General features: G+C 42.4%; 3 protein-coding genes across 3 annotated transcripts; 1 reads left to right on the top strand and 2 right to left on the bottom strand.

Moving 5' to 3' along the window:
• Positions 1-2,072: 2,072 nt before the first annotated feature.
• Positions 2,073-8,937, bottom strand: LOC6036238 (28S ribosomal protein S35, mitochondrial). The gene is given in 4 exon segments (XM_001846255.2): positions 2,073-2,503; positions 2,506-2,909; positions 8,544-8,628; positions 8,687-8,937. Coding segments are annotated over 4 exon segments (996 nt in total). The 5' UTR covers positions 8,817-8,937; the 3' UTR covers positions 2,073-2,126.
• A 97-nt stretch (positions 8,938-9,034) lies between these two features.
• On the top strand, positions 9,035-26,139 carry LOC6036241 (kinesin-like protein KIF18A). Its single transcript, XM_038261462.1, is given in 6 exon segments — positions 9,035-9,451; positions 20,799-22,103; positions 24,323-24,587; positions 24,590-25,294; positions 25,354-25,485; positions 25,548-26,139. Coding segments are annotated over 6 exon segments (2,673 nt in total). The 5' UTR covers positions 9,035-9,361; the 3' UTR covers positions 25,724-26,139.
• Positions 22,135-23,073, bottom strand: LOC6036240 (ribosome-recycling factor, mitochondrial). Its single transcript, XM_001846257.2, has one exon. It carries the CDS (start codon positions 22,973-22,975, stop codon positions 22,184-22,186), a length of 792 nt encoding a protein of 263 aa, XP_001846309.2. The 5' UTR covers positions 22,976-23,073; the 3' UTR covers positions 22,135-22,183.
• Positions 26,140-27,931: the final 1,792 nt, after the last annotated feature.

Below are 27,931 nucleotides of genomic sequence, written 5' to 3'. Positions count from 1 at the left end.
CTACAAACAGGAACGTGAGCGGGGATCCCCACGTTTCTTCCCCTGTCAATTCAGAAATGTGTTGTTGTTTGAACATTCGTGTTCAAACTCAATCCAATTCAAAGAATCATCTTTGCGGTAAACTTTACGCAGTTGGCCTGGCCGCTTTAACGTTTGTGATGTTTCAAAGCAATCTAATGCTTTGGGCACTGCAATTGTTAATAATGACAAGAGGATGCTAGGCGTTAATCAACCTAAGGCATTTTCCAGGATGCCCTCGAAAGACTGGCTGCGCTAGGGTTAGATTAGATTAGATTAGATTAGATTAGAAATATATCGTTACGGAGGGGCAAAAAACGTTTTTTCAATAATTTGCAGCCCATTTCAAACGGTGATGATTTTGAAATTTGATAACGGACTTAAAATTCCCGAAAAACATATTCAAGTATTTTAATCGATTTTTTTTCAAAAAATTTTTAAACTCAGGCCATTTTTCGTGACTCAAATGTCATTTTAATACCTTTTTTAAAAAAGGCTCCAGCCTTTGTTAAGGTGTAACGTGCCATCATCAAATATGGCGAAAAAATATGGTTGAAAACTGTCCCGTTCCACCTTTAAAAATATGGGTTTTTGTTCCACCTTGAAACAGTAGAAATTTACAACGTTATCGTAATATTGTAAATTCTTGCCATAAAAGACACGCAGCATGCAACACAAAATAATCACAAATGCACAACACATTTCCGAGAATTCAAACATATAATTAATAATTATATATTTATTTCCACTCTTATCGAAAATTTTACCAGTTTAAACCGAAGCACAAAAACATTATGTTTGGCAAGTTTTTAACTATTTTGTTAAATACATACAATGTCAAGTTCGATAATTGCCAATTTTACTGAGATATCATCAAAGAAATCATTTGTTGAAACGTCCATAATAATTATTTATTTTTGTTTATAAAAAAATAACACTGAAATAAACATTTATTTAACCCAATCCAATCACTGTGGCGCGCCCTTCTTCTGCGACTTGTGCAACCCATCCAACACACCGTCCAGCTCATCGTAAAACCCATCATCCACCAACCGGGACAGCCCCGCCGACGACCCATCGCGAGCTCTCACCACCGGCAGCCTAATCTTATCCACGACCCCCAACACTGCATTGATCAAGCTTATTATAAACGACAGCGTCGCCACCAAAATCAACGGATTCAGCAGGTTCAATCCGGCCAAACTGTACCCGTGACCATTGGTCGAGGTCACCGTAATGGGGTGGTGATGATGATCCGGCAGGTCGCCGTTTCCGCCACCATTCCCACCTCCACCGTGATGATGCCAATCCCCGTAGCTGTCAAAGTAATGCCCCGAGCGGTAGTCGTCGCTGCTGCTGCTCGCCATCGGAACCATCTTGTCGGAATCGGCGTCCACGTGCGGTGTCTTCTTCGGGAACAGCAAATCCTGCTCGAACGCGACTCGCTTGTGCTTCCAGCCTTTGCCGAACAGCTTGTTTAGCCAGTTTGATTGGTTGAAGTTCTTCCTGGTGATGAACTCCGAGCCGGGACGTTTGGACCTCAGCGGTGGCGATGCTCCGACCAGTTGGTAGCGTTCGTCGTCGTCAGAAATCATGTTGATGGCGTCTTCTTCGTTTTGGTGACGATCAAACAGGGGGGATTCTAGCTGGTATTCACTTCCTGGAATGGTTCGTCCTGCTGCTACTCCATCGTTGAACTTTTCCTTTGAATAACTAGTCGAGAGATTCACAATTACGCTCGGGAGCAGTCCCAGAATGAACAGGATCGTACGGTAATCACTGGCGTAGGTGAACATGGTGACGATTTGGCCGTTACATGCACTGTGATCTTGAAACGTTTCTGCAGTGACTTATAAAGGAAGGTTCAGTCGAAGGTTGGCGCGCGCCAAGTTCAAGGGTTGGTGCACATGTCACTCAAACTGGGAGACGCGCTTTATGTTCTTGACGCTTATTGTGCAAGATGAAAAGAATTGAAGCAGTTTCACTTTCTTTCTAGTCTGGTTATTTAAGACTTTTACTGGAAAAGTGATATTGAACCAACAAAAAATCAACAGTTAATTAGCACGTTTTGTATTTCCTAACTTGAACAATTCTACCATCCAAACCGCTCACTTGCTCAACCCGAGCAACGCCAGCGTCTGTTCCTTATACTTTTGCACGTTGTACTCGTTCTCACCCTCGTTGAACAACTGCTCCACAACTCCAGCATAAGCCGCCGGAGCCTCCTCTTTACCCTCTCCCTCCTTCTTCCCCCAGTTCAAGATACCTTCCGCACTAACCTTGGCCCGATTCCGCCCAAACTCGTACAACTCCATATCCGCTTCGGTCTTACTGTCCTCCCACGGTTCCGTCACATTCGACTCGTGATACAACGCCGTCAACAAGTACATCGCATAGTCATAGTTCTGCTGCTTCAACGGACACCGATCCGTGACCAGCGTCAACACCCCACTCTCCGCACAGTACCGCTCCCCAACCAGGCGCAAAACTTATCCTTCGCGTGCCTGTCCAACCCGAGCGTGTCCACCCGCAGCTGCACCGTCACGATCCGCGACAGCGGATTCCGGATCGTCGGCAACGCGTGGCAATAATCCGACGTCACCACCTCGACCGGAAAGCTCGCCCGCATCCGCTCCTCCGTCTCCAGCCCCTTCGGCCAGGGCGTGCAGAACTGCTTCAACGCTTCGCACTGCTTCTTGATGACCGGCGGCGTCAGGTGCAGAAAGTTGGGGATCTTCATCAGCTCGGCGTTGGCGAACTTGCCCGGCGGGATTTGGTACTTTTTCGACACGTAGCCCTGGCGCAGCGGCAGCGGAACGGACGCCGGGACGAACGATTTGGGGCCGGGCCAGACGGCGCCCCAGTCCTGGTCGGTGGCCATCTGTTGGGATCTGGAAAGAGGTGAAAAAATATGGGGTTCGGTTTAAAACATTTTCTTCTTTTAATTTGTTTAATTCTATACAAATTTGTTTAAAAAAAGATATTTTTAATTGTGTACGATTTGATGTCTAGAGTTTTTTTTAAAGATCCTATTATAATAAATATATGAAAGACAACAGCTAGATATGGAAAATATACCCATTTTTAAGCCTAATAAGCGGTCGTGTTTGAAAAATGCTGGATAATCTGGAGTGTTCCTTGAAATTTACTAAAACCAAGTACACCAACGAGTAGAGCAACTTTTTGTGAACATTTCTGTTTATTTTCACTTTTATTAAAAGTTATGTTATTCCTTTTACAAGCATTTAAAAAATATATTTCCCAAATGCATTCTAATCAGTCGAGTTCCAGCGCTCTTTTGGGTCTGCTTAGTGCTGCCAAAATTGATGAAATTTCAAGCGAACACTCACGAAAAGCAGCATTTAAAGAGAAAATTTCCTGGCATCACTGGCTCACACCAACAGGCGCTGCTGGTGGTGTTGGTGGCCACCCTTTGTTCTTTATTTGCCTTCTCTCTCGCTCGGTTTTCTTCAGCCTTCGATTGGAATGGGTGGTCAAAATTGAAACGTCAAAAGACTTGGCGCGTTTGTTTTTTTATGGCGCTTGCTAATTATTTACATGTTTCGGGATTATTTTTCAAGTGAGTGACTAACTAATGTGCAAAAGAACATGTTGCTGGTAGTTGGAAGCAATTTTTGTATCTTTAGCGCTTTGAAATCGTTAGCGCAAATGAAAAGATATTGATGGCGCCTTTCGTTAAGCAGTTAACCTCTCATCTTGCGTGTGGATGTGTGTGCCACCAAAATGATGAGAAATGGTTTCGCAAAATAGAAATTATGATCAAAAGTGCATTCAATTTGTTCTTTTTGGCCAGTAAATGGCATAAATTTGCGTGCTTACTCGAGGCGGTGCTGTTGCTGGTAAGTTTAAAGCCTAAATAGTATTTTTGGAGCTTTAATCGAACATCAAACTCTTCATATGACGAAGATAGGTGTTTGTTTAGAAAGGGTATATTTCCCCTATCAACATCGTCAACAACAACATTAAACAAAATGTCTGAATAAATTTAAAAACATTTAATTACAATAATGGAAATGTTCAAAATAGCCTCTAAAGTTTTTGTACCTCAATATCTCAATAATAAATGAGCAAGCAAGTTTCTCAAATGATCTACAAAATATGTTGTTTCAATAGTGCAAAATCCGCAAATTGGATAGAGTTAGGAGCACCAAACATATGAGAATTTCCTCTTGCTAAGAAAAATAAAGAGTACACAAACCTAAAGGACCGAATTTAATTTTTTAAACAATTGAAGATTGAAGAATAGTAACCTTTAAATATAAAAACAAGGCTCAAAGCAAATTGAGCGATTTTTTTACAAGAAATTTTTTCAAGGGATAGAACAAAATATTTTTAACGCAAATTTGTTTCCGACTTTTTTATAAAAAAAAATCACAAATTCCCGACTCTTTGTTGATTTTGGCGAATTCCCTACTTTTATCGACTTTCTCAATTTTGCTACCTGAATGGCCACCCTGAATATTGGATTTCTTTTCGTATACGACCGATTCTTTCGTGACGGGACAACGTTTGTACGCATATTTTTTCAGTTTTTTTGCTGATAACTTTAAAATCTGTGGGAAAATTTGGAAAGTACATTATATTTCCAATAAGATTCACTCCTGCAAGCATTTAAAAACACAAAGTTTGAGTCAAGTGAGATTCAAATGCAGCTTGACGGGACAACATCGTAAAATTGGATCATTTTAATTTTTATACACAAAAGTGAAGAACTCTGCTCTCCTAGTGAGTTTTTGAAAAAACCTTTTTCTACAGTTGTTTCTAAAATGAAAAACGAAGATTTTGCTTCCTGGATCACCCAATTTCGTAAAATTTAGTTGATTTGACAGATACTTTTTTCGTGACGGGACAACGCAGATATTTTGCAAAAGGGGGTTTTGCTCGCGTTGTCCCGTCACGAAATGAAGCAATTGGGAAAATCTCTACTGACTAGTCAACTTTAACTAATTTGGAGTCGCTGAACTCGAATATGAGCCATATAATACTCCAAAGTACTTAGCGAATGTGCAATCTAAGATGGCGGCCTATATGGCGATGCTAAAAAATTGAATTGCATTCCCTGAGTACTTATTTATTTATTTGTCACCGTATTTGGCATCATGCCGCACAGACTGTTCTATGGACTTTAAAATATTCTAAGAATTGTATTCGAGTTCAGCATCCACAAATTAATTGAATTTGACCTGTTGACTGCCTGTTACATTTCTGTATAAAAATTTTCAATATTCTAGATTCGCCATCTTGGCCGCCATATTGGATTGCACATTTCCTGAGTACTTTGGAGTATTATATGGCTCATATTCGAGTTCAGCGATCCCAAATTAGTTAAATTTGACTAGTTGATTGAACTTAAAAATCCTTTTATGGTGGTTTTTTCCATTCAGCCGCCATATTGGACGCCATCTTGAATATCTCGCTTCCCATTGAGACTCAGGAAAATCAACAGGTAAATTTGGTCGATTTAGTCTAGATCGATCAAAAACTGGCCTGTTACACGATTTGGTTCTAGACACGACAAATGAGCACCTTTTTTTTAATTCGTGTCTTGGCCAAAAAATTGGCGTGACGGGACAACGCAAACTTGCGTCAGTCGTAACTCTGGTTTCTTTTGGCCAAATTTTCGATTTCTAATAAGTATTTTAAAGGGTTTTTTGAGTACGAAGAGAATCCAAAATATGATGCAAATCCGATTTCACGAACTATTGGAAATTAAACAATTGTCATTTTTCGTGACGGGACAACGCTTCCATATACCCCCTTTTTAAATGTCCTGTATAGTTTTATAACTACAGAATCTGCTTTTGTCAATAAGAGGGCTTATAAAACAGTCATTTTGCTATAAAATTCCGTTTAGAATGATTGAATATCTGTATTCCATCCATTAATTTTAGCAATTATTTAAAAAAGTAGGGAAAATTAAAAATTTCCAGCGTTTATACATTTTACAACTTCAGCTCACAGATATGTTAAGAATAAGAACTTTGGTGTGGAAACATGTTTTTTTTTGTGTGGTTATGAGAGCGGCCGTGGCTGACTGGTTACGGTGTTCGCTTAGTAAGCGAATGGTTCTGGGTTCGATTCCCATCTGCTCCCAACGAGAAAGTTAAGAACACATAAATTTGAAATGGTGAATATGAACGAAAAATCAAAGTCGCTCGAAGCGGGGTTCGATCCTCCGTCATTTGGATTGGTAAGCAAAAATGCTAACCACTAGGCCATGACGACTTGGTGAGCGTGGACTGGAATTAGGAATACTGTTACAGAGAGCGAGTTGTGGCGCTATAACCACGGCACATTCTTAGCATGGTGCTCCCAACGAATACAACCAAATCTCGGAGCGTATGGTGGTGTGTCCCCACGCTTCTTCCTCCCCTGTCGATTCAGAATTGTGTTGTTGTTCGAACACTCAGTGCTCAAACTCAACCCAATTACGAGTCATCTCTGCGATACGGCTTTACGCAGTAGGCCTGGCCGCTTTAACGCTTGTGATGTTTCAATGCATTTCAATGCAATGGCGCACTACAAATGTTAATAAATGACAAGAAGAGCGCTAGGCGTCATCTAACCTAAGGCACTCTCCAGGATCCCTTCGAAAGATTGGCTGCGCTAGGGTCTGATTAGATTAGATTAGATTAGATTAGAAACATGTTTTTTGTGTGGTTCAAATAGTTGGAAAACATGGAAAATTATCAGAACCATCCAAAGTTCAACTTGAAAAAATGACTGCTTGGTAAACAAGTGCTAAGAATCGGTCATACCTATTTTTTTTAAAGGTCCATATCATTATCTACAACTTTGCCGAAGTCAAATATTCACATCTAATCCAATCTTATTTAACACAAACGCATCCAGTCCGATAAAAGCAAACCAAACCAGTGAGCCCCGATCTGCCCATATTTGAAAATTCGGCTATTATGCCAAATCAAGTATTCCGAGAAAAACGCGTTTTAGTGTTTGTCACAAAATCTCCGTCAAGGCAATTTCCCATAAGAGTGGCATATTAGCCGTTTGATTTTTCGCATCGACAACTAAGTCTAAACACTATTTCAGTGAAATTCAAGTTCCAGGAGATGCGTTGGAACATCCTCTACCACCTGGTGCTAATATCTCGTTTTTGCCAAAAGTGGATTTTATCCGTTTTTTCAATGGTGGGCAGCGATGCTCCTTTTGACGAAGAGTAAATTTAAAAAATAAAACTTCAGACCTAAAATAGGCACGTTTACAATGAAATGGTAGCTTTAGTTAATAAAAAAAAACATTTGTAATATGTGTAAAAATACAGAAAGACAAATCGTACCCAAATTGAAATTTAGGACAGTTTAAAATGGTTTTGATTTGCTAAAAATTTTGAAACACTGAAAGGGACCATCCATAAACCACGTGGACACTATTTTTGGAAATCTCGGACCTCTACCAGCATTTGATTTCTTATAATTTTTACATCTAAGGAATTTTCTAAGAAATCGGTATTTTATTTTTATTTTTTATTTTGTATTTTTTTCATCCGGCTGAAACTTTTTTGGTGCCTTTGGTATGCCCAAAGAAGCCGTTTGCATCATTAGTTTGCCCATATAATTTTCCGTACAAATTTGGTAACTGTCCATACAAAAATGATTCATGAAAATTCAAAAATCTGTATCTTTGGAAGTAAGTTTTTGATCGATTTGGTTTAACTTTTTGCCATTTAAAATTGATTAAAAAAAAATAACACACCGTTTTCGAGTTATAACCGTTTTAAGGTAATTTTTTTGTTCTGAAAATAGTCGCAGTTATTCATTTTTTTCAAGTTAGTGCCCATGTTTGCTTGAAAAAAATATTTTTGAAGAGATGAAAAAATTCTCTTTATTTTGCTTTTTATAAAGAATTTTTCCAGCTTTTCAAAAATATTTTTTCAAAATTGGCAAACATGACCACTAATTAAAAAAAAAAATAATAACTGTGATTATTAAAAAAAAAAAACAATAATGACTATAACTTGCAAACGGTATGTACCTTTTATCAAAATTTCACTAAAGTTTTTTTTGATTGCAAATTTGATTTCGAAAAATGTTTGCGACTAATATTTTTTTTTTTTTTTGAAAAAATCTGTATTGATACAAAAAATTCTAACTCGGTAAAAGATTTTTTGCCCGTTCTGGAAATTTCTGAAAAGTTGGCATTTAAAGTCCCCTAAAATATATCAGAAAATAATAAAAAATATAGTTTTTTTTTATTTTTAACCCTGTTTCATTTTTTTTGTGTAGTCCTTATCCATACCTACGACTTTACCGAAGACACAAAATCGGTCAAAAATTTCTTCAAAAGATACAGATTTTTGAATTTTCGTATACCATTTTTGTATGTGCACCTGCCAAATTTGTATGGAAAATTATATGGACAAACTTATGATGCAAAACGGCTTCTTTGGGCATAATAAAGGCTCAAAAAAAGTTTTAGCCGTATCAAAAAATACAAAAAAATAGAATGACCGAAATCTCAAATGATTGCTTACCAAAAAAACTTACCTTGGTGGCGGCACTTCAGTTTTGTTCATTTTACGTCGTGCGACCCGCTGGGCTCGAACTTGTTTAAAATTCAGCACTCGAAATTCTACAAAAAAAAACTTTTTCAATCAAAACTAATCTTCAACCAAAATCCTCATCCCTACCTTCGTCGTCGACATGCTTGCTGGTGGTGTCCAGTTCCTGCTGGGTCGACTGAAACCGGCATCCAGCGATGCGCACCGACGTTAGCTGCATCACCGGTCGACTTCCGGCAAACCTCACAAACAGTGCCATCCTATTTTAATCCGGAACAATCGTAAAAAAAGCGTGCAAAATTCCAGAAAATCTTCCAATGTTTTGATCCCGCACAACTTTTACATCACGACCGCACACACCGCTGAACGAGCGCGAACTGTCACCGGGGGAACCCTACAACGTTGACTTTTGACAGCCGCGCGGGCTTTCGCGGATGCGCCGCAGCTTCAAAAACAAAACTTAACGAAGGTCGGTCGCGTCCGTTTTTTTTCGAGCGGTGAGATTCTGTTGTGAATGCAGTGCAACTGCCGCCGCGCTGGTTCCTATTTTCGGTGATTTTAATCCGTTTTTTTTCTACGCGTTCCAAATGGCTTCTTTCGTGTTCGATCATGTTTTCATCCGGTCGTCGGTGAAGTGATTCGGATTAAAAGTGGGGATTGTTTCGTGTGGAAATCAAGCGAAGTGCGCGCAGTGTTGAAGATCGAAGTCGGCGTTGGAATTTGGTCGTTTGGACGAAAAAAGGAGGAACGATTTTTGGCGTGCATCAAACACATCCGGCCTAGCGAAGGAGGAGAAGAAAAACCATGGGTGACAGCAAAAACATTCGGGTGGCCGTCCGGGTGAGGCCCTTCAACCGGCGGGAACTGGAGCAGAATCAGCGGAACATCATCAAGGTTAGTTTGTGTTTGGGCGGGGACGGGAGAAAGTTTCTTTTGGGAGTTCCACCACAAAAACGGTTGTGAAAGGTGACAGTTCTGTGGGGGATTTAAAAAGTAGGGTAGGTTCGCCTATGTTGGATCTAAATAACAATATTTTTTAAGATTTATTAACTGTTGGCCTATCATCAAATCAAATCTGTTGATAACTATATAATTATTTTGAAAATGTTATGTCTTGCTATCTTTCGAGCAGTTCTCTCAGATTGCGTTATTCATTTTTTTTGTATTTTTTAATCCGGCTGAAGCTTTTTTGGTGCCTTTGGTATGCCCAAAGAAGCCATTTTGCATCATTAGTTTGTCCATATAATTTTCCATACAAACTTGGCAGCTGTCCATACAGAATGATGTATGAAAATTCAAAAATCTGTATCTTTTGAAGGAATTTTTTGATCGATTTGGTGTCTTCGGTAATGTTGTAGGTATGGATACGGACTACACTGGAAAAAAATGATACACGGTAAAAAAAATTTGGTGATTTTTTATTTAACTTTTTATCACTAAAACTTGATTTGCAAAAAACACTATTTTCGTTATTTTTTTTATATGTTTTAGAGGACATAAAATGCCAACTTTTCAGAAATTTCCAGGTTGTGCAAAAAATCTTTGAGCGAGTTATGAATTTTTGAATCAATACTGATTTTTTCAAAAAATCGAAAAACTGGTCGCAAAAATTTTTAAACTTCATTTTTCGATGTAAAATCAAAATTGCAATCAAAAAGTACTTTAGTGAAATTTTGATAAACTGCACCGTTTTCAAGTTCAATCCATATTTAGGTAACTTTTTTGAAAATAGTCGCAGTTTTTATTTTTTTAAAATTAGTGCACATCTGGAGTTTTTTTTTTTTGAAAAGGTCCAATAAACCAAATTTTCAGTTTTTGCTTTTTGGGTGTTTTTGTAACCGCTTTGAGTCAGGGGTATTAAAAAACACCTAAAAAGCAAAAACTGAAAATTTGGTTTATTGGACCTTTTCAAAAAAAAAAAAACTCCAGACATGTTTGCCCACCTTTAAAAAAATATTTTTGAAAAACTGAGAAAATTCTCTATATTTTGCTTTTTTGAACTTTGTTGATAAGACCCTTAGTTGCTGAGATATTGCCATGCAAAGGTTTAAAAACAGGAAAATTGATGTTTTTTAAGTCTTACTCAAACAACCCGCAATTTTTTAATGTCGATATCTCAGCAACTAATGGTCCGATTTTCAATGTTAAAATATGAAACATTCGTGAAATTTTTCAATCTTTTCGAAAAAAATATTTTCAGAATTTTCAAGTCTAGACTAACATTTTAAAAGGGCCAAACATTCAATATTACGACCTTTTCAATTGTTGATCTTGGTTTAAAAATTCTGAAAATATTTTTTTCTAAATCACATCAGCATCTTTTTACGATTGTTTTTCAAATTCAAAATAACATTCAATCACATTTTCAAAGAGAGTTTTGTAAATTTTGCTAAAATGTCCTCTCGAATCGCGAATAATTTAGCTGTTATTTATCTAATGATTTTGAAGTGAAGTTCTCATATAAACTGCAACTGGAATATAAGTTACAGTTGAGAATCAACAGTATCATACTACACGAGAGAATTATGACGTCCAGCAAAAAAAAAAAAAACCCAGCCATTTGGTTGGTTTACACTTTCTGTAAAATTTTGTAAACTAAAGAAAGTATTAGACTACGACAAACAAACAAAAAAAAAATCAGCAAAAACAAACTTTTTGGCAGTTTGCCTGCATTTGTTTGCAGAAACCTCAGTCTGCGTACATTTGGCTTTGTTTGCGAGTTTGCTGCAAACTGTCAAACACAAAAAAGATCGATTTTATAATAAGTACAATTATAACAAATTTCAAACATCCTTCATAGATTCTTTCCGCAAAAAAAAGTCTATTCAAGCCATGAGGAAGTGAAATTATTGACAAACGGAAGAGATTTTTAAAACAAAAAGACTCCAAAGTAACGGCAGGCCAAGTGCGAATGATTCTGATGATACCTCTTCAGTTGACGCTCAGGCGAGGAACATCCTGGAAGGAGCGTCACTGACTACGTCCGTAGTCCTGTTAGATCATTCTTGATCCGAACAGTATAGCTCTGGTTCCTTGCAAGTGTCCTATTTTCTTACCTCCACGTTGGCTTGGTTTTCATGATGACCTAGCTGGTGGCCTGTGGAAACGGATCGTAAACCTTTGACCACCGCGGGTCAAAGTCGAGACGGCTAAAAGAAAGGGGCGCGACAATGTGGGAAAGGGAAGTAATTTGTGATTGTAGACGGTATTGTTTTGATTCGCAGTATGTTGAGTCAACTGCTGTGGATGTACCTGAAACATCGCACAACGGGGTTTCTCTTCTTTTTCGAGAGCCTGGAGCTTATTAGAGAACGGACATCTCGGGCCTGAGGTGCCAATCGAGGTACGGGAGCTGTCAAACGGAGGTGCCTATCGAGCAAAATCCTTTGTGACGGTTCTCGTGCTTCGATTGGTGCTTTTGGTTTGAGATGTCCGTTCTCTAATGGGCTCCAGGTTCTCTATCTACCATCTATATTCTGTTTATTTTGTTTCACTGATTCTCTAACACGCCTTCTGCTTATTATCGTCCATTTGTTTTCGATTTTACTTTCATGATTCTCTTGATTCTCTCAATTCTCAACGCTTTTCCACTCTATTTACTAATTGATGGTGCTGTAACAAACTGTCTGTTTTCCCTTAATTTGGCAGCGATGTCAATTTTGTTTATCTTTATTTATCTATTTGAATAATTGTTCATTTGCCCTATAAATTGCCCTTCTACAATCTAAGCTTGTTTGTTGCCTCTATTTATTAACTATTGTTAATTTCTTTATCTACTTCATAAATTACTATCTTTCTCTTACTATTGATTCTTCAAATAGTATATTTCTTTCACTGTTCATTGTTTTCAATCTTCACCCTTTTCTTTAAAACAAGTGAGGTTCTAGCCCTTACTCAATTGATCAAAGAATTAACACAAATATTACTATTGAACTTTTGGTAAACTTTTGAATAACATGCTTAGGTCCAAAACATTGTAACAAAACATCGCGACAGAAGAAATAGCAACAGATTAACACGAATCAACATTAGGCAAGATTTCAGAAGAAAACAATACACAGTAAATAACAATTAGTTTTTAAATTCAAACTAAAAATAAAACAGTTTTTGCTTTAATGAAAGTTGATAGGCACACTTTAAATGGTTAGGCGCTTATACTTACATCAAACCCTACGTAATGTACCACCCCCGGCCGAGTTAAAATGCGTAACCGGAAAAGAAGGTGTGCATGCCTGGCACGAACACTCAAAGCGTGTTCTAGCGTGCTGCTTGTACTGACTCAGAGCAAGGGTGAGATGTAGGTGTAAGGGCAGTGCGTGTTCGTCGGGAACCTAGTGCATAAGATCGGTCAAGGCCCGTTCTTACACTGAAAATTGCGAAAATTGCGAATTGCGAAAAAGACTCCAAAGGAACGCCGAGGACGTGATCCTTTAAGCAAGAGCAAATATCGAGAAACGAGGAGAATCGAAGTATGCAGTTTGAAAGGGTTGAAGAATGTAGATGGAGCAATATTGAGATCAAGAAAATCGACAACCAGAGAGTCGACTGTAGTAACCTCATTTAAGGATTCCGTTCAACTTTTAACTATCAAAATTAAGTTTGCAAAACTTTTCATGAAAACTGTCTTTTTGCACACGATTTTTTCATTAGACGATTTGATTTGAAAACGTCTTTTAGAAGCTGTTTTTTTAAACTTCATAAAACAAACTCATCCCCTACCGGTCAGGATTCCCAGTGAGTAGGTTGCCAGATAAATCTGGGAATGCCAGATTTTTCAACTTACTTTTACTGCTCGTACAACCTCCGGGTCATAAGCTGTCTCCAGATGCGCTGCCACTGGACTCGGTCCTGGGCTGCTACTCTCCAATTCCGCTGCGGAACTCCCACACTTTCCAGATCTTCCTCCACTTGGTTCAACCACCGTGCACGTTGCGCCCCCCTCCGCCGCGTTCCAGCCGGCTCCGAATTAAACACCAACTTCACCGGATTGATAGTCTGGTTCGGTTGGCGCGCATCCAGCGCGTCCGGCATTCTTGCGACGTGTCCGGCCCACCGGATTCGGCCAGCCTTGGCGACCTTCCGAATACTTGGCTTGCCGTAGAGTTGCGCCAGCTCGTGGTTCATCCTTCTCCTCCATACAGTGTTCTCACGCACGCCGCCAAAGATCGTCCTAAGCACTCGTCGCTCGAAAACTTCAAGCGCTTGCAGGTCCTCCTCGAGCATCGTCCACGTCTCGTGCCCGTAGAGGACGACGGGTCTTATCAGCGTTTCGTACATGGTACACTTTGTACGCCGGGAAAGGTGACCAGACCGTAAGGTCTTGTGGAGTCCGTAGTAGGCACGACTACCGGTGATGATGCGCCTCCGAATTTCTCTGCTGCAGTTGTTGTCCGACGTAACCAACGATCCGAGGTACACAAACTCCTCCACAACCTCGAACTCGTCGCCGTCGATCGTCACGCTCGGTCCTATGCGAGTCCTGAGGGACTCGGTTCCTCCTGCCAGCAGATACTTCGTCTTCGCAACGTTCACCTTCAATCCAACCTTATCCGCTTCCCGCTTCAATTCGGTGTACCGCCTGGCCACCTCCTCGAACGTTCTGCCGACAATGTCCATGTCGTCGGCATAGCAGATGAACTGGCTGGATCGGTTGATGATCGTGCCCCGCATGTTGAAGCCCGCCCGCCTCATAACACCTTCAAGCCCAATGTTGAAACAGAGGCCGGAGATACCGTCGCCTTGTCGCAGTCCCTTGCGCGATTCGATCGGGTCGGACATCGCTCCCGAAATCTTCACGCTGCACCGCGCCCCGTCCATCGTCGATTTCACCAGTCTGATCAGCTTCCCGGGAAAGCCGTTCTCGTACATGATCTTCCATAGCTCTTCGCGATCGACCGAGTCGTACGCGGCTTTGAAATCGATGAATAGGTGGTGCGTCGGGATCTGGTACTCGCGACACTTTTGGAGGATTTGGCGTAGCAAAAAGATTTGGTCCGTCGTCGATTTCCCCTCCACAAAACCGGCTTGGTACGTCCCAACGAAATCCTTTGCTCGCTCCGACAGACGACAGAAAATGATCTGAGACAGCACTTTGTAGGCCGCGTTGAGAATAGTGATAGCTCGATAGTTCTCACATTCCAACTTATCCCCTTCTTGTAGATCGGGCATATTACTCCCTCTTTCCACTCCTCCGGTAGCTGTTCTGTGTCCCAGACCTTGACTATCAGCCGGTGTAGACAGGCTGCCAGCTTGTCCGGGCCCATCTTGATGAGTTCAGCACCGATACCATCCTTACCCGCTGCTTTGTTGTTCTTCAGCTTCTTGATGGCATCCTTAACCTCCCTCATCGTGGGTGCTGGCTCGTCCTCGTCGTCCACCATACCGCTGACGTCGTTTCCCCCCGTCGCCCTGGTACTCCGCCTCTGGGCCGTTCAGGTGCTCGTCGAAGTGCTGCTTCCACCTTTCGATCACCTCACGCTCGTCCGTCAAGATTCCCCCCGTCCTTATCCCGGCACATTTCGGCTCGCGGCATGAAGCCAGTCCGGGATTGACTGAGTTTCTTGTAGAACTTGCGCGTTTCGTTGGAGCGATACAGCTGATCCATGTCCTGGCACTCCAACTCTTCCAAGCGGCGCTTCTTATCCCGGAAGAGATGGGTTTGCTGTCTTCGCAACTGTTTGTACGACTCCTTGTTCCCACGGGTGTTGTGCAGCAGCCACTTGTCCCGCGCTGCTTTCTTCTCGTCCCAAATCGCCTGACATTCCTCGTCGAACCAGCCGTTCCGTCGAACTCGGTCCACGTACCCGATGGCGCTCGATGCCGCTGCGTTGATGGCTGCTTCCATATGGCTCCAGCAGGCCTCCAGAGGGGCTTCGTCGAGCTCACCCTCGTCAGGCAACGCAGCTTCGAGTTCCCGCGCGTACTGGGTAGCGACCTCATGGTCCTTGAGTCGCTCCAGGTTATACCGCTGCGGGCGACGGTACCGGATCTTGTTGACCTCGGACAGGCGTTGGCGCAGCTTTGCCACCACCAGGTAGTGGTCCGAGTCGATGTCAGCGCCACGGTAGGTTCTGACGTCGATTATGTCCGAGAAGTGCCGACCATCGATGAGAACATGGTCGATTTGCGTCTCCGTGTCGTTTGGTGATCTCCAGGTGTACTTGTATAGGAGGTGTGCTGGAAGAAGGTACTACGTATGGCCATGTTTCGGGAGGTAGCGAAATCGATGAGTCGTAGGCCGTTCTCGTTCGTCTGCTGGTGAGCGCTGAACCTCCCAATAACCGGTCTAAACTCCTCCTCCTGGCCGACTTGAGCGTTTAAGTCGCCGATGACAATCTTGACGTCGTGTTTTGGACACTTCCTGTACTCGCGGTCAAGAAGCTCGTAGAAAGCGTCCTTGTCATCGGCGTCGCTTCCCATGTGCGGGCTGTGCACGTTGATGATGCTCAGATTGAAGAATCGGCCCTTGATTCTCAACCGGCACATTCTGTCGTTGACTGGCCACCACCCAATCACGCGCTTCGACATTTCGCCCAGCACTATAAAAGCTGTCCCCAGCTCGTGTGTATTGCCGCCGCTCCAATACATAGTGTAGTCACCGTACTCCCGGTGGTCCTTCCCCGTCCAGCACACCTCCTGCAGCGCCACGACTTCGAGACCGCGGACCCGCAATTCGTTGGAAAGAATGTGGTCGCTCCCATCGAAGTTGAGAGACCTGCAGTTCCACGTCCCGAGTTTCCAATCCCTGGATCCCCGAAAATCGGGTCGGCGATTGATCGGCTCGCATCTGGAGCTCTCTGCACTACTGTTTTACGGCGGGTGCGTGTAGCCATCACCAACCCCTGTCTCGCCGGAGGACCGTCGTACCAGGACTGTTTAGAGTCCCACCCTGGCACTGGGACTGTTAATCAGCCGCCCCTAACCTGGGAACAGACGCTGTTTCGAGCCGCCCCTAACCTGGGGAACAGCCGCTCGAGGGGAGGGGGTCTGAACTCTATCCGCTGTAAGCCGCCCCTAACATGGAGAACAGACGCTTACCTCGACTATGGAGCCAGACACCAGTTTCTTCGAGCCGCCCTAACCTGGGAACAGACGCTCGAAGGGGGGTCGCTCACCTCTTCAGAGCCGCCCTAACCTGGGAACAGCCGCTCACGGGGAAAGGGAGTCGAAACCCCACGTTGTTTTGGGCCGCCCTAACCTGGGGTACAGCCGCCCAAAAACAGGATGCGGAGGGCTTTGGTGCACGTACGCAACGGTCACTTGCGTTCACTTTCCTTTAATTTTCTTTTTAATTTTACAATAAAAACTTTTGCCGTTTTTTTGTCGCACTACTATTTCACTCCGACCCACTGTGCGCCTTCCAAAACTCTTCCACACTTCAAGCAACACCACACGCAGACCGTTCGTGACGACGACGGTACGATCACACAACACTACCGCGATGCGAAGGAACGAAGACGACGACGACGACGACGAGCTTCTTGTTGCCGGGGAGCACTTTATTGTTCACTTGTTTGGCCAGATCTGAACCGCAAGATCGACCAATTTTTTCGTGCGAAATATTGGCGATTTCGCGATCGCTGGACGCGGATTTTGTTTTGCACCGCTTCACTACAGGTTCCAACACCTGCTGACGGGAACTTCACGTCGCGGTAAACCGGATAACCACGGATTCGCGAGTAAATTCGACGGACCGGCCGAAGTACAACACCGCGTTAGTACGCACGCACACCTTGTCGCGATTTTTCAAGTGTCAGCCAGAATAAAGATTCATCCTTCTCCGTGCTAGATTTTGACAGTTTTTGTTAGATTTTTCACTTCATGCCCATTTTAAACAACTTTTTGATTAAAATAAACGAATTTTATTGAAAATAAAAAAAAATGGAATGAGTTATTCTTTAACCCTTTCAGGCCTGAATTTTCAAAAAAATATTTTTTTAGTCAATGATGGGAAAATGATTCTAATGGCCATACGAAAATTATAGGCTAGTTTTGGAAATTTTGATATTTGGGTCATATATGACCCATCAGGCTCGAAAGGGTTAAGGGAATGTTCATGAAACATATTTGAGGTCATAAAATCAATTAAACCACCTGAATTTAATATTAAAAAAAAAAAATAAATTCATATCCTACCTCCCCTTTACTTTTGAGTAGAGAGTCTGGAGCTTATTAGAGAACTGCTATCTCAATCCAAAAGTACCAATCGAAGCACGAGAACTGTCAAACGGGGGTACCAATCGAGCAGAAGACAAAGGATTTTGCTCGATTGGTACCTCCGTTTGCCAGTTCTCGTGCTTCGATTGGTACTTTTGGATTGAGATGGCAGTTCTCTAATAAGCTCCAGGCTCTCTACTATTGAGAATGGTTAGATTTTCGTCTGCCAGATTTTTCCAGATTTTTGGACGATACTTTGCCAAATTTTTCCTAATTTTGACCTGGTAACCCTGGATCTGACTTTGCCGAGCCAGACAGGAATCTCGGCTCGGCAGCTCGGCATATGGATATTCAAACATTAGCTGCTCAATGGAATTACATGCTGTTCCCCTAAATCTACTTAAACATCTCTCAACTTAATCAAATCGATTTGTTATAAAGTTTTTATTCTAGTCAAGATAAGAACAAACACATTTCTTGATTTGATTTGACCATTCGTGCTCAAACCATGAAACTGTTCGGTTGGTTATTGCTCCTGGTGGGAGCAACCACTGCGCACTACATCAACGAGCTGGGAAGTTACATTGCCACGGCAATCTTCCAGCTGGCGTTGCGTGAACCCAGAATCATGGACTGTGTGTTCATCGACATGAATCGTAAGCAGTCGCGCAGCGTTGTAATCACTGGCCTAGTGCAGCAACCGGACCTTAGTCACGTTGTAAAGTACGTGCTAGACCGGGAGTACGGTGGCGATCCCTTCGCGTTCCCACAGTATCCGGCGTTGGTGCTGATCGATGCTGGGAACAGTGGGGTCCGCGATGGGGATGTTCCGAGAAACATTCGACGCATTATTGGGAACTTTAAACCGCACACCAAGCTGTTGGTGCTGATTGACGTAACGGCGAAGAAGTATTTTGACTTTTGGAGCGTTCAACTGAGCGGTCTTTGCTTCTGCAAAGTTGCCTTTTTGGGACTTGATGAAGAGATTATACTACGTAACACTATGAAGGGAACGATTTGGAAGGCTTGGAATAGCTTTCCTTCTTTGGACGATCTCTTTATGAGTAACACTCGAAACATGGGAAAACGACCCGTTGTGTATTCAACAACAACTCCGTTCCAACCGAGCAACAAAACGTTGCTGGAGGAGTTCGACGTGAACGTGCGTTGGATCGAAGAAACGGCCCAATATCTGAACACAACAGCATGGCATTACGTCAACAAGAGAAGGAACTTGTCGACGGTATCGCACAGTGGCTGGAACTGGATCGACGACTACGGGATCGATATTATGGTGAACCGTGCCTTCTATATTGGATCCTTCGATGAAAGCTCTACGGTATTTTCGACCATCCCGGAAACCCTAGTCGTGCTGGTTCCAATTGGGCGACAATTCAACGTCATCGAGCTGTTTCTCGCTCCTTTCACCACCGCGGCTTGGATTACTCTGCTGGCTGTGGTCGCCACGGTAGAGCTGGTGAGTTTGGCAGCTCCAACAGTGTTCCGGAATGATCCCATCTTGCTCGTGATCTGCGGACTGGAACGCTTCAACCTGCACCGAGCGAATCGCAGAGAGAAAGTGATTCTGCTGTCGCTGATTATATTCTTCTTTCTCGTGCTAAACGCGTACGAAACGAAGATCATCTCGATGATGACGAGTAAACCTTCGATTCCGACGGTCAGGACCTTCCAGCAGTTGCTGGACGCTGGCATGAAGTTGAAAATTCGGTTCGCCTATGGCATTGAGCCAGTACTCGAAAGGGTGTTCAAAGAATCGCTGGTTGATCGTACTGAGAGCTTGTTCGAGATGGACGGAATCAACGCGTACGGTGCTGGCAGAGCTGTGTCCGAGCTGTATCTGTCAATCTTCTACTTTAATGTCAAGCTGCAACGCACCACGTACGTAATTTTGGACGAAACTTTCGGCATGAGAGTTGCTGCATTTATGACGAGCTTTCGCAACCCGTTGAAGGAGATATTCGAGTATACGCACCAGGTGCTGGTGGAGAGTGGGCTGCACGATCTGTACATTAAACAATCTCAGGCAAAAGTTTGGACCATTAAGAAACGTTACACCCCGACCGAGCTTGTTTTCCCCGAAGACGATATGCTTGGGATCGAGGATCTGTTGCCAGCGTGGATTGCACTTGGGGCTGGACTGATCTGTGGTAGTTTTGCTATTGCGGTGGAATTTTTGTTGGTTTGTTTGAAGAAGCTTACATTATTGAGTAATTGTAGAATGCATTCGTTCAAACAGCTTAAGTTTAAGGTTTTTCAAAAATGAGCGTGTATTTTTTACACCATAAAAGAAAAAAAACAGCATCAACTAGTTCATTGTATAACACCTGCAGCAATAATATGTTCAAATGTAGTTTTAAGGGCATTTTTTCAATTTCTATTTAAAGGAGATTCATAAAAAAAGTCAAATCAAATTGTTCTTTATTGCGAGATTCCTACTCGAAACTAGGTATCCAAAGGCTTGAAACGGTAAGACAGTCCAAACCTCTTTTTACAACTAAGCTACCATTCCTCCCTGGATTCCAACTGACTACTTTTGGTCTTCGAATCCAACTACCGTCTAGCGACTCTACCGACTTCTACACCTAATTTAATATAACAAAGTGTCAAAAGATCATGAAAAAGAGCTTGTAAATTCTGTAACATTTTAAATAGTGGACGAATCTTTTCGCACTCTTCGGCAAAGTTGTTCCCTGGTACACCAACTATAAGCTCATGAGGTTTTTGAAAAAATGCCAAAATCGTTAAAGGGCGCAAAATTGGTAAAAGCCAAAACGCACCGATCTTACGGGTTGAATTCCATTTAAAATTCAAAGTCAAAGCGCCAGGTCCTGTCGCAACCAATCAAGCTCATATTTGGGATTCGGGCGCTGAAATGCCCGCAAAATTGACCCGTTTTGTTACATCCGTATAAATACATCAAATGAAAAAGTGCGCTCTGCTTGGTAGTCCCAATATAGGTACAGCTACCCTAAATGTTTTATCTCCCATCGAAAACGATTCAATCAAGTTAAAATTCCGTGAAAAATTAATCTAAATTCAAACTTCTTGCGTTTCTCCACGCCAGGTCCTGGACAGTTCGACGCTGATGTTCGACCCGGACGAGGACGAGGACGAGTTCTTCTTCCACGGTATGAAGCAAACGCACCGGGACATTACGAAGCGCGTCAAGAAGAAGCTCGCGATGGAGTACGACAGCGTGTTCGACGCCGAGGCCAACAACGAGGACATTTTCCGTGGCTGCACACAACCGCTGGTCACGTCGGTGATGGACGGGTACAACTGTTCGGTGTTTGTGTATGGGGCAACCGGGGCCGGCAAGACGTTTACTATGCTCGGGAGCGACGAGTGTCCGGGGATTACGTTTCTGACGATGCGGGAACTGTTCCGGCAGATTGAGACGCTGAGCGGGACGAGGAAGTTTGACATTGGCATTTCGTACTTGGAGGTTTACAACGAGTTGGTGATGAATCTGCTGACCAAGACGGGCCCGCTGAAGCTGCGGGAGGATTCTCACGGCGTGGTCGTTAGTGGGTTGGTGCTGAAGCAGATCCATAATGCGGAAGAGCTGCTGGAGCTTTTGGCGCTTGGGAATCAAAATCGAACGCAGCATCCGACGGACGCGAACGCCGAAAGTAGTCGCAGTCACGCGATCTTCCAGGTGCACATTCGGATGGTGGACAAAACGACGGGCCAGAAGAAGACGGTCAAGCTGTCGATGATTGATTTGGCGGGCAGTGAACGGGCGGCCAGTACGAAGGGAATCGGCATTCGGTTCAAAGAGGGTGCGAACATCAACAAGAGCTTGCTTGCGCTCGGCAATTGCATCAACAAACTGGCCGACGGCCTCAAGCACATCCCGTATCGAGACTCGAACCTCACACGAATCCTGAAAGACAGTCTCGGTGGCAACTGCCAGACGGTCATGATCGCCAACGTTTCGCCATCTTCGCTCACCTACGAAGACACCTACAACACGCTGAAGTACGCGTCGCGTGCCAAGAAGATCCGAACGACTTTACGGCAAAATATCGTCCCCACGAACGTTCCCAAGGAGTACCTTGTCAAAAAGGTCAACGAGCAAGCCGCCGAGATCGACCGGCTAAAGGCCAAACTCAAGGAGGTGGAAGAGCTGGCAAAGGCCAAGGTGGCGTCACCTCCGGCAGCTGGCAAATTCGGCATGCCCGACGTAGTGCTGCTCAACACGTGGCGCTCGCGAATCGACAACTGCTACGCGATCGTCAAAAAGGCCCAGGAACACTACTTCAACCTGCAGAGCAAGGAAAAGGTGCTTAATTTGCGCAGCAAGCTAAAGGAACAGGCCGAGATCATCAAGAAGATTGTCACGCTGGATGGCAAGCATCTGAATGAGGTGAGTGTCGAAACAACAAACAACAAACTTGGAGAGTATTATCCCTGGTAGCGATTCTATATTTAAACTTCAACCCCCTACTACGACTTATCCCCCAACAACTCGGCCTGCTTAATCTCCATCATTTTCTCCGCCTCCTTAATGTACTCGTTGGCAATGGCCGTGATCTGCGCCTGCACCTGGTGGTTCAAATCCTCGGAAATGTCCGTCTGCTTCTTGAGCTTCTTAATCTGCCCGTTCTGGGCGTCCTTGATCGCGTCCCGACACTTGATAAACAACGTCTTGGCGTTTTTCGCCAACCCCTCGCGGTGCTCACGCGTAACCTTCGGCACCGGAACGAACAGCGTCGTCCCGTCCTGCTGCGGGTTCAAGTTCATGCCACTCTTCTGGATCGCCTGCAGCACGGCCGGAATCGTCTGCGGAAACGACACCAAGTTCACCACCACCGTTTTGGGGTTCTTGCGCACGATCTGCCCCAGTTCCTGCAGCTGGTAGTCCTTGCCCTCGTACGTCACTTTGAGCGTTTCCATCGCGCCCGTCGCCGATCGCAGCGAAAGGTTCTTGATGTAATCGTCCTTCATGGTGGCCACATTCCGCTCCATTAGCGTTCGCAGCGCCGCAACGTCGAAGACCTCGGCCAGCTGGTCCTCGTTGATGTGCACTTTGGCGCCCCCAGCGCCTTTCTTTTCCTTCTTTTTGTCCTTGCTTTTGGCGTAGCCGCGAGCGGGCTGCACAACTGGCGTCGGTGCCGAAAGCAATCCGGGAGCATTTACTACGGTGGCAATTCGTGGTGTCGGGGGCACTTCGGCGGCCAGGGCCAGGACGGCCCGAACCGTTTGCGATAGAATGCGGACGTTGGTTATTCGAAGCATTCTTGTGATTTTTTGATTGAGGAGTTAAAACTGCAATTTGTTATCAAAACAAACGATGCTGACATAACATCAGGGATGTGTGAGGGGCCGGTGCCGGTGCAGCCTCAACGGACTGAACTGTCAGATTTAAATCTCTTTCGTTAAACTTGACGAAGGGTGCGGGAGCAGCGCCGGTGCCCAATGAGTATGAGTGTTCTGTGTACAGACAAGCAAATTTACTCATTTGCAAGTTAAACTCGATTTACCCCTTTTTGGGTTATCCTTGTCGAACTAAAAAATATTCATTCACAGTAGTAGTAAACAGTATAGATTGTCTAGGGGAAATCTGTGTTAAACAGTTGTAAAGAAAATATTTATTTTATTCAATTTTATTTATTTTCGTTTCAAAATTGTTCGAGATTTTTAATATAGCATTTTTTTATATGGAGGAAACTCTGGCGATGCATTTCCTTTAACAAAATAAGCCTTTTGGTGTCTTCGGCAAAGTTACGTTTGCAGTTTTGATTATGCCTCTAAACAACTCTAAGGATTACTTTATTGCATTTTTTTGTTTTTTTTTTTTATGTGCAGTTTCTAAAACACACAAAATGAAAATTTTGTTTATTGGATATTATTTTTTTTTACTTGCCGATTTAAAAGATACAAAGCCCTTTCGTTAAAAGATGTTCCATAAAATCCAAGAAATTTATTATCCCTCCACCGCCCAATTTTTTTTTCTAGAATTTTTATTTTTCCCGTGTTCAGGAGGTTATTTTGAGTAACTTTTGTTCTACAAAAAGCTTTACTTCTCCTGTTTTATGTTTTTTTGTTTCATTTTTAGTATTTTAATTTGCGTTTATCTTGTTTAGTTTATGTTTGTTTTTGGTAATATTTGGCCTATTCTACCACCTCCTATCATTACATCTTCCCTATTTAATTTTTCATGTTTTTACAGTCACTTTTCCATGTTTTGTTTGTTTTTCACATTTTCTGCTATAAAATGGCACCATTATCATTTCAATTGTAAAAAAAAATGTGAGAGGTGTAGTCTGGGACACTAGAAAAATTACTGCATACTTCTTTTTACTTAAAATATACGAAATGTTAGTAAAAAACACATCCAAAGTTGACCCCTAAAAATGCCATTTTGAAAAACATTGGCAAAGTCAAATCCAACCCAAAAAAAAATCTGAAATTTTAAGAGTTCTTTTTTCCAATGCTTTTTAAAGATCAAAAATTGGTTGAAAAATGATTTTTTGGCGATTTTAAAATCGAAGCCCGTCTAAAGGCGGGGTTGGGTTGTAGAGGGTTATATTCCGTTCATCAACATGAATTAAATTTAAATCACAAACAAACTGCTCTTCTTAGGACATTGCCCGTTTGGAGGCCTCGATCGATCGGTACGGAAAGCAGGTGGCACGCCAGAAGGAAGAGATGAACCGGTGGGCCAAACGGTACCGAGACGCCCTCCGAAGCGTGGAAGCGCTGCGTTCCGAAGTAAACTCTTCGGAACTGGCGCCGCTCTTGAGCTTCCACATGACGGCAAGGGCCAGTGAAATCGATGCCGCCAAGTCGCACCTCAAAAAGAGCCACATGATGAAGATCAACATCATCTACATTGACGAGAACCGCCAGTGGAGAAGATCATGCAGCTGAGCGCGGAGATAATTCAGCAAAATTACCTGCTGCTTCGCAGCATGGGCCGGCTGGACAATGTGATGCTGGAGAAGATGGAACGGCTGGTGAAGCTGGATCACTGCCAGCGGGGAGTCAAATTCACCGACGACGACGAACAGGGTGAACTGATGAAGGAGGTCAATATCACAGACACGAGCATCGAAGAAATCACCAACCTTTCCGACTGTTACGATGGCGGCGCGGATGACATGGAAATGGATTGTGGCGTGAAGCGATTGAAGGACGACGATGACGAAAGCGAACCAGAGCACGACTTCAAGAAGCACAAGTATGAAGCGAACATGGCCGAATTCAAGAAGCCAAAAGCTCTTCGACCGCTCAATTTCAAACCGCAAAGCTTGAGCGTCAAGACCACAGTCACCAGAAAGACTCCGACCAAGGCCCAGAAAACGACCACCATTGCGCAGTTCAAAGTACCTAAATTGATGATCAGTGGACCGTCAAAACCATCCAGTGGCAAGAAACAGCGACAACAGGCTGCGAACTCATCTACCTCATCGAACGATGCCAGTGACGCTTCCGACGGACCCGACGAGAACGTCAACAGCACCTTCTGCATCGATTCAGCCCAAAGTACAGCCAACTCCTTGTTCTCAAACGTACTCGTGGAGAGCAACGTGGATCCGCAAGTTTTGAACAAAGGTAGAAGTGTTCTTCTATCACTCAGAATCATATTTTAACTTTAACTTTATCATTTCCAGTACTCCGCCGAGCATCAACAAAAGGCAACGTGATTTCCAAGGTGACGCTAACGCTAAACAAAGAAAACCGGAAGTTCAGTCCGAAGCGAGTAGGCAAAAGCCCACGACCGCTGATTCGAGCCAACAGTCGATGTAAGTAAAGCATAAAAAAGTTTTTTTGTTTCGTTATTTTCATTGCCCGTTTGTCCACGCAGCTCACAGCACAGCGGCCAGCGTAATCAGCCGGTACCGGATGATGAAGGCGGGCGCCGTCTCCAGTTCCTCGTCGACCACGGCAAAGCTCACCGCCACCACGCCGAAAAAGGGCCTCAAGAGCACGTACGACAGCGACGGCGAGCGGAAGGCGCCGCCGCGTCTCACCAAGAAGTAGTCCGGGCGATCTGTACACATCGGAATATTTTATACTCGTTTTATTTTTCTTTTAAATCTTGTGAATGTAACTATATTTCTTAGGCTTGTGCGTTGCTTTACCGAGACGAACGAAACAAAACAAAAAAAGTGCGGAGGCTTTCCTGTTGTGAGGTTGAAATGTGTTGATCGTATTCATCTCTTCGCATTTGTATTCAAATGTTATTCAATAAAAGAAGTAGAAATCGGAAGCCCTTGGAGTAGAGTACGGCCAGTGTAAATCAGTAAATATAATAAATGGTTTATGTAGCACAACTTAGCCATCGGGAATAGTTGCGTATCAATATTCATAAGCTTGCGATACAAATATAGAGCAATTTTATTTATAGCTGCAAACTAACATAATACAATGCTTTAAATATAAAGTTAAAAAAATAAGCCGTACGGCGATATCGTGTTTTATTTCATCCATCCACCTTTTCGTAAAAATAATCATATATGGACTACATAGGATGTAACTAAATGAGTCAATTTTAGGGGCATTTCAGGGCATGATCCCCTAGGTGTACTAAACCCGAATCCCAAATATGAGCACTGCTGTTTCTTGATCCCGTTTTCTTCGAAGCTGCGTACTGGCCATGACGAAGAAATTTAGTGTACTTGAATAGTACGTCCCGAGAAGGAAGGAGTAGATATCTAGAGTTTTCTTAAAAGGTCTCATAAGCTAGTAAGTCTTTTATATGTGACCACTCAAATCCTCTTTTCAAATTCTTATACTTATACAGAAAGCTCAAATAATAGGCATTTCTTATCTAAAGAATTATTTTAAATAAAAAAAAACAAAAATTTAAAAAATCAAGCTGTTGGCAGTTTTGACGTAACAACAAATTCCTAAAAAATACTTCAAAAGATGCAAGCTCATTAATTTGATTAGACTAGAAACATAAACAAATATCTTTGAAAAATAATCGAAAGCTCAACAATACAGTCATCCCACATATTCGGAACACCCACAAATTCGGAACACTTTTGTGATAATTTGTCAATAGCATGCCAATAGTAGCTTTTTGTCGACCCTACTATTTTTAGAACCTTCATTTGGACATTATCTTGCTATTTCACTAGTAAAAGTAGTACTTTTTGAACAAAAAACTTCATTCCAAGACTTTTTTGTCCAGAGCAGCAAAACACTGCCTCCAAATGGCCTGTTTCATAATTGTGGGATGTTATTGTGCCTCCACAATTGTGGAACACCTGAATTTAACTGATATTTTCACAAAAAAGTTATCAAACCATGTATAAAACATCACTAAGCTTGAGTTTCATTGGTTTCAGTGTGTGAAGTCATTATTTGGTAATAAATATGTACTCCTGGAGAGATCCATAGTTTGTTTACATTCGTAAGAAAAAGTGTTCCGAATTTGTGGATTTCAAGGGTCAAAGTAATTCTTCAAAAACTTGATATAAAAGTTAAAATTTGCAGATGTTCGATACATCATTCGAAAGATCGCAAGAAAAGCTTTCAAATGAAGGTAAAAGCGAATCATTAAGTTCAATTATCAATTTGCTATGATTTTTTGAACATTGGCCGATCTGGAAACCGTTCCGAATATGTGGGATGACTGTACTTAATGATTCAATGTTTTTTTTTTTTTTAAATTGGCAAACGTATAGTTTTTGACTGGTTTCAACTGGAAATGACAAAAAGCTAAAGATAAATTTAAAATTTTATTCTCAATTTTATTTTATTTTAAACCAAAGAATTCTTCAACATAATTGCTGTTATGATTCCTTCAAAGAATTTAGAAAAATCGATGCTAAAATTTCAAAAAGCGACATGAACATGGGTTTTGCGTGAGACATAGTGCCTATTGAAATGTTAGCGACAAAATATCTAGGAATTCGTTAAAAAATGTTTTATTTTACAAGTTTCTTTTTTGATTATGTATCAATGTTGATTCAATAGTTGTCAGTATTCAACTGATTTATTAATTTGTTTTCAATGAAAATTCAGTTTGTTTTTAAGATTTGTTTTTGAAAAGACAAATTCTTGAAACAAGTTTACAGTAACTCAAAACTTTTTGGAATTATTTTATTGGAATTTGAATATTTTTTTCCATGTTTTCAAAACGTAAAAAAGTTTTTCATTATTTTCGATTAGATTGTATTCTCTTAAGATTTCCGATAACTGAAAATTATGTTTTATCTAAAGTAAATTTACACATTCTCA

Source organism: Culex quinquefasciatus, chromosome 3 (genome assembly GCF_015732765.1).
Source record: "Culex quinquefasciatus strain JHB chromosome 3, VPISU_Cqui_1.0_pri_paternal, whole genome shotgun sequence".
In the NCBI taxonomy this organism is placed as follows: Eukaryota; Metazoa; Arthropoda; class Insecta; order Diptera; family Culicidae; genus Culex; species Culex quinquefasciatus.
The sequence above is the reverse complement of the archived record's forward strand: the minus strand, read 5'-3'. Positions and strand labels throughout refer to the sequence as shown.

What these genes read in the sequence shown, in the direction of transcription:
- LOC6036240 (XM_001846257.2), bottom strand. Translation starts at nt 22,975, where the DNA reads ATGCTTCGAATAACCAACGTCCGCATTCTATCGCAAACGGTTCGGGCC.